The 12,286-nt window shown below is 35.3% G+C and overlaps 1 protein-coding gene across 1 annotated transcript in view; it reads left to right on the forward strand.

Annotated features, from left to right (window-relative positions):
- The window catches only part of nbeal2 (neurobeachin-like 2), a 63,351-nt gene extending 56,871 nt beyond the window's left edge, over positions 1–6,480 (forward strand). The window contains exons 48-54 of the mRNA XM_079444903.1: positions 330–502; positions 1,373–1,467; positions 2,300–2,416; positions 2,521–2,682; positions 2,901–3,049; positions 4,120–4,255; positions 5,469–6,480. Coding sequence (XP_079301029.1) covers positions 330–502; positions 1,373–1,467; positions 2,300–2,416; positions 2,521–2,682; positions 2,901–3,049; positions 4,120–4,255; positions 5,469–5,576 — 940 coding nt within the window. The 3' untranslated portion in view covers positions 5,577–6,480. The remainder of the gene's footprint in view (positions 1–329; positions 503–1,372; positions 1,468–2,299; positions 2,417–2,520; positions 2,683–2,900; positions 3,050–4,119; positions 4,256–5,468) is intronic.
- Positions 6,481–12,286: the final 5,806 nt, after the last annotated feature.

The raw sequence follows: 12,286 nt of genomic DNA on the forward strand, positions 1-12,286 counted from the left end.
TTTTGATTAGGCACAAAGTTACTTTTATAGTGACAACATTGGGTTTTGGACAAATAATCAAAAGCTTTATAGCAGCGTATAAATAGCAGCTCTTTGACATTAAGCTCGGGTGGTTTGGCTGCTTTGGTCTCTATGAATGTTCTTCAGTCAAATTGGGTCCTTTGTTGAAAAGCTTATTTGTTTTGCCAAGTCTTTCTTGTTTCTTTAAGTGGTCTGCTAACATGTCGAATCTGATTCTTAAACACAACATTGATCTATTTCGAATGTTCTCCCGCTGACAAGTTCAGTCCCATTTGTTGGTACGAACCTTTTGTTTGATCTGTTTTTAGGACCCAGCGGTTCCTCAGTGGGCCGTTCTCCCCAGGGGTGGAAATGGGGTCCCAGGTGCTGGTGGTGTCCAATGACGGGCGTCTGCTGTTCAGCGGGGGGCACTGGGACTGCAGCATTAGGGTCACTATGTTAGGCAAGGCCAAGCTGGTGGGCAGGATCTGCCGTCACATAGGTGAGAGCCGTCTGTCCGACACAGACTTACCCAAATAGTACAAAGCCAAGACGCAGCTGTATGCTTTGGAATGAGCTTGATGGAGCTGTTGAGCTGAATCCTAAATAAAATTAGCTGCTGCCAGATTTGGCAGAGATGTTTGATGAATCATATGTTGCTGAAACAGAACCATTAACCCTGAAATATGACAAAATGGAAAAAAAAAAAACAGTTTGCAGTTATGAGGCGTTTATGACTCATGTGGTATGAGGCCCAAACTGAGCAAAATTATGGTTCAGTTGCTGGTATTTATATCTTATATTACTAACATAAATACATATCTCCCAATAATATGTCTTAGTACGATGATATTTAAATGCTTATGATCAAAGCTCTCTAGTTTTAATTGTGAGGGCAAAACTTAATGCATTTCAATACAATGATAATTCAGAGATGTACAAATAAACATTCCTCAAAGGCTTGATGTATCATATATGATGTTCACATTTTATCAAGGTTTTTCTAAAAAAAAAAAAAAACCGTATAGAAAATCAAGTAAACCAAACTTCCTTCAGTCCAATAAGTGTTCATCTTGAGATATTGCTAACAGTGTAAAACAGTGTAAAGTTTACTTAATAAAAATCAGTAAATATTAGACAAGTTTAGAATTATACTAAAAGATATTTTACTTTCTAAAAAGTATAAAGGGCTGAAGGTATGTGTGCAACAAGTTTTGATCATGTTGATAATTTAGAAGCCTTAGAAATGTGACAGCTCTCTCTTGATTTCAACTCCTCGGATGATGTATGGTGTAAATTGTTGATTATATAATTCAAATGTCCTGATGGCTAAATAATGTGTTTGTTTGTTTTGTTTTTTTGTGGGGTATAGATGTGGTCACATGCCTGGCTTTGGATCTCTGTGGTATCTACCTCATCTCTGGCTCACGAGACACCACCTGCATGGTGTGGCAGGTCCTACAGCAGGTTTGCTCACACAAAATACTTGTGCTTAGATAACAAGTTAATACAAAAATAAAAGGGTGTGAAGGGTACATCTGCTCCCCTGAGCAGTCATTTAAATTTGAACAGAATGTACACTGTCTTGCAATAATTTTTTTTTTTACAATGTTAATACTTTTGTTATGCAAGGGCACAAAACAATATCAGAAGTAACAGTAAATCAGCATATTGGAATGATTTCTGAAGGATCATGTGCTGAAAATCATCCATGCTGAAAATTCGGCTTTTCCAGCACAGGAATAAATGACATTTAAAGAAATAGAAAAGTTATTTTAAATTGTACTAATATTTCACAATACTGCTCTTTTTACTGTCATTTTTCATCATATCAATGCAGCCTTGTTGAGCATAAGAGACTTTTAAAAACATGAAAAAAATTGTACAGACCCCAACATTTTTGAATGGTAGTGTAAATAGCCAGGAATAGAAATCAGATGTGTCAAAAATAAAATTTGTGCTTTAATATCTGGGTGTTTTCTCACATTATGTGCTATTATGGGTTATTAAGTGTTATTAACTTAAATCAGTATTTATTTAACTGACAATTACTTGAAGCCTGTATTCTAATGTTGTTAATATTTATTTTTATATTTAAGTTTTTAAATAAAATTGTGCTCAGGTACTTTTTTGCTGTTATCAAGATTGGTGTTATTTTACTAATATACAGTAATTTAGCTATTGCGACAACTATTGCTATTATGATTAGTCTTTATGTTGCTATACTATGTTGAATTGAAGAAAAAAATAGTTAGCATGGTTATGTAGTATACTGAATCAGAGTGTTTTTTACCTGTAGGGTGGTTTCTCGAGCGGTCTGTCTCCACGGCCCGTGCAGGTGCTCTGTGGACATGATCAAGAGGTCGCTTGTGTCGCCATCAGCACTGAATTGGATATGGCGATCTCAGGGTCAAAGGTCAGTTTAGATCAGACCACTTCTTAATTGTGCCTTCAGGACTTATTGCAGGATTTAGGATTCATGAATTGATGAGTTTTCTCTCACTCGCTTCTCTTGCTCAGGATGGCACAGTAATCATGCACAGTGTGCGTCGTGGACAGTATCTCCGGACCCTGAGACCACCTTGTGAGAGCTGCCTTTCTGCCCCTGTGGCACACCTGGAGGTCGGCATGGAAGGGCACATAGTGGCACAGACTGTTATGGAGGGCCGCTCTGCTGGAAAGGTGTGAGAATGGAAATTAACAAAAAATTAAATATAAAATAAATAAAAAAATTGTAAACCAAAAAAATGCTTTATATAGGACCACTAGTGCAATGCTTCTCAAATATGGCCTGCACTCCTTTTTTTTAAAAAAAGAGGTTTTTAATTAATTTAGAGAGAGGGAGAGGTATTAGATTTTTTTTTAATTATTATTTTTTATAATTTGTTTTGTGCCTATAGGAGAAGTATGCACTGCATGTGTACTCTGTGAATGGCACTCTTTTAGCATCTGAGACCTTGGACGAGAAGATTTCAGCTTTGCATCTGGTGCCTGACTACCTCATCGTAGGCACACATCAGGGGAACCTTCACATTCGAGACTTGTACAGGTAAACACACATCTAATGGTCATTTTAAATGTACACCATGTTTGTAGTCAGTATTTTATTTTTTACATTTTTATGTATTTTAGGAAATAAATATTTTATTATAATTGTATTTAGCGTGGACATTTTTATTTGTATGAAAGCCCGTTTCCACCACTAAATTAAAAACTTAAAAGGTAATTGTGACTTTTTATCTCACAATTCTGACTTTATTTCTCGCAATTGTGAGTAATAAAGTCAGAATTGCGACATAAATTGAATTGAACAGAATTGCAACTTTTTTCTCACAATTCCAAGTTTATATCTCGCAACTCTGGCTTTTTTTCCTCGTAATTCCAACTTTTTTCTCAGAATTGTGAGATATGAACTCGCAACTCGAAAGTCAATTCTTTCTCGCAATTGCGATTTTATATCACACAATACTGACTTCATAACTTGCCATTGTGAATTTATATCTCACATTTCTGACAAAAAAAGTAAGAATTGCGCGTTTATATCACGCAATTCTGCGAAAAAAAAAAAAAAAAAGTCAGAATTGCAAAATGTATATTTGCAATTTGGCAGAAGCCAGAAACGGGCGTCCATAGATTTGACCAAAATTACAGTAAAGCCTTTTTAAAATAAATGCTGTTGTTTTGAATTTTAAATTTCTCAAAAAACAGTTTTGAACATTCATAGTAATAAGAAATGTTTCTTTAGCAGCATATCAGAATGCTCTCTGAAGGATCATGTAACACTGAAGACTGAAGAAATGGCTGCTGAAAATTCAGTTTTGCCATTAAAGGAATAAATTACACTTGAATAGAAAATAGAAAACAGACATTTTAAATTGCAATAATATTTTTTAAATATTACCGTTTTCACTGTATTTTTGATCAGACAGATGCAGCCTTGGTGAACATAAGAGACTTCAGTAGTGTAGGCCTATAGCTGCTCAGCTGCTCATTATTTCCCATTGTAGTAGATGCATTCTTAATAAATCCTTTGTGTCGTCACAGTAAATCTTCAGCAGCTGGGTCCATATTTGCTTCTCATTCCCAAGTCTCTTTTTCTCTGTCTTTGCGTGTGTGTAGTATGAAACTGGCTGTTGCGCCCTTGGCCCTGAAGGTCCCTGTGCGCTGTGTGTCTGTCACGAAAGAGAGCAGTCATATTCTGGTGGGCCTGGAGGATGGCAAACTCATTGTGGTGGGAGCAGGAAAACCGGAAGAGGTGAGCTGGAGGGGTTGCCAGTAGGTTTTTACTGCCTGAAATAAATTCCATGCTGCTAAATTGTTATTAGTACATCATAATGCTGATTGGCACAATTTACACCTTTAAAAAGTATAGATTTTTTTTTTAAAGTTTACTTTTACATTATAAGTATAAGAATAAAAAAAATAACGACATATGTACTAAATATTGAGGAAACAGTAAAAATGTTCTTTAAAAGAAAGTACTTTTTTAATTTCTATTAAAAAAAAAAAAAAAAAAAAATGAATATATCTGACTTTGTCTGATAATTGTGAGTTTATATCTCTCCGTTCTGACTTTGTAACAAACAATTGTGAGTTTCTATCACGCAATTCTGAGAAAAAAGTCAGAATCCTGAGATAATATGTTGCAATTACACTTTTAGTTTTTATTCAGTGGTGGAAACAAGCTTCCACAGTGAATATTAATAGAAATAGTGAAAATAAAAAAACTATTATTATTCAAAATATACAATAATCTCTCAAATATACTATCATTTATTGTTAGTTCATAATTAATGTATTGCTAAAATGTGTTTTTAAAATATGCATGACGAAGTGAATATTAACCAAGATTAATAAATGCTTAAAAAGTATATTTTTACAATTATTGTCTGTTGTTAACTATTAAGTACACTACTATGGAAGCCCTTTTCCGCCACTGAATAAAAAAGAAAAAAGGTAATTGCGACTTTTTATCTCATATGTGATACAAACTCGCAATTCTGACTTTTTTCTCAGAATTGTGAGGTATAAAATCACAGTTGCGAGTTATAAAGCCAGAATTGTGAGATATAAAGTCAGAATTGTGAGTTATTACGGCAAAATTGTGAGATATATACTTGCAATTTTTTCCCTCAGACCTGGACTTTTTAACTTGTAATTGTGAGTATATCTCACAATTCTGAGAAAAAAATATCAGAATTGTAAATTGTAAACTCGCTTTTGCGAGAATTTCAAAATTGAGATAAAAAGTAACAATTACCTTTCATTTAAATGTACTTATTTTTTATTCAGTGGCAGAAACGGCCTTTCATAAACTACTGTATCATGTTACCAAAAAAAAAAGGTCACCTTTCCTTTGTTGAAGATGTTAATTTATGTGTAACTTGTGTTGAATTTTTTACTCGAGTCAGCAATGTCTTTTCTCAAGGACTAAAAAATTCAATATTTAAACATTTGTCTTAATTCAGGTGCGGTCTGGGCAGTTTTCCCGCCGGCTGTGGCGCTCCACACGCAGAATCTCCCAGGTATCCGCAGGAGAGACCGAATACAACCCCGTCGAGCCTCCTGCTAAATGAGCCCCACGTGCCTTTAGCAAACCCTTTGTATCCACAAGAGACCACTCGTCCGCTTTCCTGCCCTTCTAAAACGGATGGCTTGGGAACAAGAGTAAAGGGAACGCAAGTGGTGAACATACAAACGTGCACTTTTATACAAAAAGGGAAAAGAACATTCTTCTCAAAAATGCCATGATTTATACTGCTTTTAACAGACGAACATTCCAAAGATTTTTGAATCAGGCAGTCGCCTGCAAACTTTTTAAGTGTTGACGGCAAAGACTGAACTTTTTAAAAGCGGTATGTTCTGTCCTGTGAATCACATGGCTGGAGCGCGAGGCACTGTAGCTCAGCGTGATGGACTTCACTGTCTCTGTCACTGAGTGACAAACCGTCGTCACCTGAGCCGTTTTATAGTATAGTAGATCTTCCTATGCTGATTTATGCTTTTGTTTTTGCTGATCACGTTCAGCACAGCAGCACTGGTACTCCATCTGACACTTGAAAATCTTCTTATATTAAACAATGTCATCTATGACGCCAGATTGTTCCATGGGACAGGCACCAACAGAGACATTTTAGCTCTGTGTATGTACAGTGTGTGGGTGTGGGTGTTTGTATTGCTTTGCACGGTTACTTGCAGACGCTTTGTATAACGCAATAATTAATGTGACGCCTAAATTAGAACAAGATCCTTTCACTCTTGTTTAATGATGTGAAGCGCTTTGAGCCCTACTAAGTCTTGAGACTTGATTCAGTACCTGTGGTGCCTTAAAACAGGTAAACAATAGAAATGTCCATAATTATGATTGATTATGACATGAAATATATTAAAGGGGTAGTTCACCTGAAAATGAAAGTTTTGTCATCATTGACTCACCCTCATGGTGATCCAAACCTGACCTGTATGACTGATTTTCTCCTTAAAAAAAAAATATATATAATTTTATATATATATACAACAATATATATAATATATAATAACATGTTGGTGAGTAAATGATCACATAATTTTCATTTTGGGCTGAACTATCTATTTCCTTAATTAGGTTCTGCTGATAAAAACAGCTTTTTTCAATATTGGCACACATTTATCTCTCTCACACTGTGTAAATCTTTCATATCCTGTTATATATTATAAAAAGGAAGTGCCTTTCCTGTCATGGATTTGCACAGCCATCACAAAAAAAACTCTTAAACGTGAATATGACAATGAGTGCACTTGCGTGTGTGTTCTTCCACAGGGCAGTGCACTTTCTAAAATGGGCATAAATTGCACTTAATATAATTGCGGTTTTGGCTTCTTTTCATATAATAGTTGCGATACGGTTTCAGCACATCCTCACATGCCGCTTAACGTGCTGTGCTTATAAACCCATTTACAGAAAATCTAAATCTTAGCTGGAATTTTATCCATTTTTAACTCCGCAAAGTGCCTCAACTGTGTTCTTCGCTGTAATTATGAAACTATTTGTAATATGTGAACCATACACCAGCTAGTCTTAATTGTCCTGTGAATGTGTTTGTTGGCTGGGGCCACAATTCTGTGTATGTTACCACTGGAATTTTTTGTCTAGATGTTTTTTTTTTTCTTCTTCTCTTGACGCACTGAATGCTTTGAAGGCTGTGCTGTGTGAGTAGTGTCTGTGCGACACATGGGTATTTCAGGGGAGAGAGCAGAGGACACATCTTGTTGGCTTCTCTGGGATGGTTGCGTTAATTCTGCTGCTCTGCGCTGGATAGCAAAGCCAGCAGAGAAATTGAAGCACCGAGCACAACGGCCAGCAGTTATACACTGTTTAAAGGGATAGTTCACCTGGAAATTCTATATGTTTTTTCTTAAGTATTTACTCACCTTTGTGTTGTTTTAAACTCGTATGACTTTCTTTCTTCTGTTGAACACAAGTAATTGGGCTGATTGCTGAACCACAATGAATGAACACTGGGTCTTTCAGACAGAAAAGCAGCATAAAAGTTATCCATACAACTTGCACGTTAAGTTTTCTGAAGTTGTTTGTGTGAATGGTGTTATTTGCTAAAAATTTTCCCCTCAGGTGAGGAACACTGAGTCAGTTTGATTCATGAATCATTCAGGCTTTGTGAACTGGATCGTTCACTGAAACGTTACAGCTCAAAAGAACGATTTGTTCATGAATAATGGCTTAAAATTCCGCATTCAAAGCTACCGTATGAGTTCAGAAGTGAAATATAGAGTATGGATCGCTTTTTATATGGTTCTTTTGAAGCTTTAGTCAACATTAATTTTAATTATATGAATGAGAGCAACCAGAACGAATCTTCTAAATCCTCTTTTTGTGTTCCATAAAAGAAAAAAAGTCATACCGGTTTGGACCGACATGATAGGGAGTAAATGATGACCGTTTTAATTTTCTTCAGTGAATTATTCCTTAAATACAACATTGTCCTCTGTATCAAGTTCAAACACTGCCACTGAAATGATTACTGTAAGATAGCTTAAGGGATTTTTTCACTGTGTTTCTTCGCTACACCCACACAAACCCTCGCACACACACACTCTTGTTTGAGTTTAGTCTTGAAGATCCAACAATAGAATTTCATTTGTGTTGGGAAGCTGAAGCCATAAGAGATTAAGTCCTGTTTTTATGAAATGCTTACGACTAAACCACTCCACGATTCTTGTTATGCAGTAACTATGATGTTGAAGAACAGGATGAATTATGTTAAGCCTCATGTTTGTTCAAACAAATAATGGCTTCAAAAGAGATCTAAACAGCCATTCTCTGTTGACCGCATTCGGTTTCACAGCCTTCTTGTCTGAGTGAGTGATGTGGTTGTGTAAATGTATATGGTTTCTTTTAATTAAATATATTAGTCTGTCAATTGACTTGAGTTGTGACTTTTCATCAGTGTTATACTGTTATAGATTTTATTATAGTAATTTTTTTTATATATATGTCTGTTTTTAAAATATGTGGGTACTAAAAGGTCTTAATTCACCCTTCCACAAATTAAGGCCTAAATAGGTCTTAAATTGAAGCAGAACTTCATGGCATTAAATGTACTGACAAAAATATCTTCCTGTCAGTGTTTTTGTTTTCCAATCCAAAAATCGAAACATCCTTAAGTCAAGATACGTTACCCGAGTTTCAAATGTAACGAAGCCCCGCTTTCTGAGATATTATAAGTTAGTTTATGCTTAAAACAAGAAAAAATATATGTCATTAGGGAATGAAAACTTGATTTTCCTTTGAATTAATTTTATGAGAAGTTGTATTTTCCAACTTTGAAGACATTATTGTTTAGAGACCATACTGACATATTGTGTTCCATTGTTTATTTTTAAATATTCTTTACTGGGTCCCAGAAGTCTTAAATGTACAGTACCTTCATAAAACCTGCAGAAACCCTGTAGTTTTTATGAATTTTAATCCCAGTTATAGTTACTTTAGCACATCAAGTTAAACTAAATGAAGTTGAAAACTGTTGTCTTGGGAACCAGCTGAAATCCTTTTTTTCATATTTTATTTAATTATTTTACTTCTAGTAACAAACATATTTTTATGGTTTTAGTTAACCCTGCTTTTCCTCTAATAATCTAAATATTGTAATAATCTAAATGCTTTTTTTTATTTGCATTTTTGTTAATCTTTTTTTAAAAACTTTTTTTTCATAAAGTAAACCTAAATATTTGTCATAATTAATCTTACATTGTTTTATTCCTTCTTTGATTTGACTCCAAGATGCTTAAAAGCAGGTTGTATATGTCTTTTCCTTTCTCAAATCAAGTCTGTGTTTCTCTCTGTCGTCTCAGCCTTTTATTCCCTTCTCCTGTCCTGACGTGCTAAACCCTATTAGAGTTGAAGAGGTCACAGTTACACCACGTTTATCTGAGCCGGGAATCCTTTGATCTCCCGATGGGCCGAACATCCTGTTGGCTGACCCATAAACACCCCAAGGGGTACGTTTGAGTGGACGACCGTGGAAGGGGGGTCGGCTCTGGCATGGAGGGATGGAATGCGCCTCTTCCAGTCACTACATGCAGCGGGGCAGAGAGGAGATGGGACAAGCTGGTTATGGTGGCAATTCGGCTCTGATTTATTTGGATAACAATGGGAGGGAGGGCTTGACACTTTGCTCTTAGTAAAACCAGGCATCCCCCCCACCCCCAAAAAGAAGAGATGGGGGGTTAAAACATCCTGACAATCACTTGTTGTCTGGGTAGTTCCTGAACCACAACAACCTGCAAACAACCACAAAGCCCCCAGTCTCCCCCAATCCCCTTATACCGTCTCTGCGTTGTCAAGCCGTGGAATCATCTTCCATCAGTTTTACTATTTCTTTGCTGTGATCTTCAAATTCACACTTTGGTAACAGCTTGCCAAAGTCTTTGCATCTCTGGAGGGTTTATAGTTTTGTCCCTGCAGTTTTCTGTGGACTACGAACCAGAGATTGCAAACTGTAAGAACTTGTTAATGACATTAATGACACAAGACCCACTGACATGGGTGTTGGCATGTGTTTGATTCATAAAACAAAAACAGTTCACACTAAGAACGATAACTGTAGCGATAACTATCTATTAGACATTAGCCTACTATAGTGCCCATGAACAGTAATGTTCTGTTTATTATAATTACGCACATTGCGGTTTTGTTGGGTCTTCTGGCGTATTCAATGCTCAGACTCTTCTGGATTCTGATTGGCTGCCAATGTTTTTATAATTCATTAGTTGGAAAAAAATCGTTCTGAAAGTGATTCCATTTAAATTGTCTGTAGCTGTGGGGTGGACTTCATAATTCTCATAAAATTTAAACGATAGTTAGAACTCTATAGTTATCAGCCTCAATGTTAATTGGCGTTAAGTGTGGTCCTAATTTTGGCTTGTTTAGGCCCGTTCGATAACTAAGAAGGTAACTGTAACGACAACTATATTAGCATCCACTTCATTGTACAATAACGTTCCATCGCTTAATTATGTGTGTCAACCTCTTTAATTGCTTGAGCTTAATTGCTTGTCCATGTTTTTATCATTCATCAGCTGGAAAAATTGTTCTGAAGCGATTCCAACAACATCGCTCCTCTGTATCGTTACCATTGTAGATGTGGTGAAGACTAGTCTCATAGAATTCAAACTGTTATTTAAAGTTTACTTTATTTTTTTTGCATGGCCTCATGGGATAGTAAAGTGCCCACCAGATTCCCACTCTGAAATCTCAGAGGCATAATTGGTCCTCCGAGTACTTTTCTCGTACTGTTTTATAAATAAATTCTTACTACTTATTTTGCTTACTATTTTCTAGTCAATTTAGATGCCATATTAAGTTTAACACAGATGAAAACGAGGCTGTAGGGGATAGACTTAGTTTTTACAATGGCACAGACTGTATAGGGTGTAGATCACATAGTCATTTTTATAACTCACGACTTTCAAAATTGTTTTATGACTGCTCTGATCTACCAATTTTTTTTTTTTTTTTTTTCTCCAGAAAGAATTTTGTCACCTGAACAATCTGTTAAACACTTCTAGCCTCATTTTCATTCCTGTCAAAAATTAAATGGCACCTGACTAAGGTCTAGTATACAGGAAAGTAATATGACAAATGTAAAATCTTGTTTTTTTAATTAATGAATTTATTTAGTATATTTAGATATTTAGTTTCCTTTTTAATTTAGTTACCATTTGTTTGTTCCTAGTTCTATAAATACAATATATAATTAAGTTGTAAGTTGTAAGGCCTACTAGGCCTACAGTTAATTAAAAAAAAAAGTTAGAAGTGAAACACACCCTTTTATGTGTACATCTACTTTAATTTTATGTTAGATAATTTTATCATGTTTATTAAACATATCGAATAGCCTAGATCAAACAAAAACTAAATTGGATTTGTGCCACTTACATTAAAAGTCATTTGCAAATTTTAACAAACTGTCAGCAAAGATAGAAAGAAGAAGAAAAAGTAATAGCTCTGTAAACAAACAGGGCATCTTCAATAAAGAGACGCGTATTCACTCCAGCAGCTCGCTACTCCGTTTCAGTCATTATTGACACCATGAACGAAAGGAAAAAGCGAAACGAATTAATGGAACACCATCTCTTCTTTACTTTATCCTGTGTCTATTCTCGATCATTTTCTGAAGCTCTATGACCATTGTATGCGAGGGAAGTCTCCATTTGTTTCTCTCTGAAGTCTGGAGACCCCATGCTGAGTTTTACGACGTTACTCAAAAACCCCTCAGATCTGAAAACTTAAGCCACTCTTTTTATCTCAAATCCCCAGCTTTTATCTCAAAGCCTCGACCGGGTAAAATGGGCTTTTAATCTGTTCTATTAGCTATTTTTAGTCCAGAAATAAACCATGGTAACCACAGTAGGCTTATTCGTCCAAAATTTCAGTGTTAATGCAGATAATCTAATACCCATATTTTATTTGGGTAAGATCCCGTTACTGTCTATTTTTCTAGTAGACTATAATTCCTATGTTTTGTCTTTGATGGACATAAAAAACAAAACGTTTTTGAAAAGTCAAAGATTGCTTTCAATGTTTAACCTTGTATACATTTTTTTTTCCTTCCCTCTGGCACTTTATTTTCGTGATCTGTCTTTTTTTTTTTTTTTTTTTTTTCCTGTTGTTATGTACTTGTTACATTTTAATTTTTGGCATTAATAAAAAAATAATAATAATAATAATAATTGAAAAAAATTAATTAAAAATACCCATATTTTAGCAGAAAATAAAAAGTTTTTTAAA

The sequence above is a fragment of the Barbus barbus genome (genome assembly GCF_936440315.1).
Source record: "Barbus barbus genome assembly, chromosome: 21".
Taxonomy (NCBI): domain Eukaryota; kingdom Metazoa; phylum Chordata; class Actinopteri; order Cypriniformes; family Cyprinidae; genus Barbus; species Barbus barbus.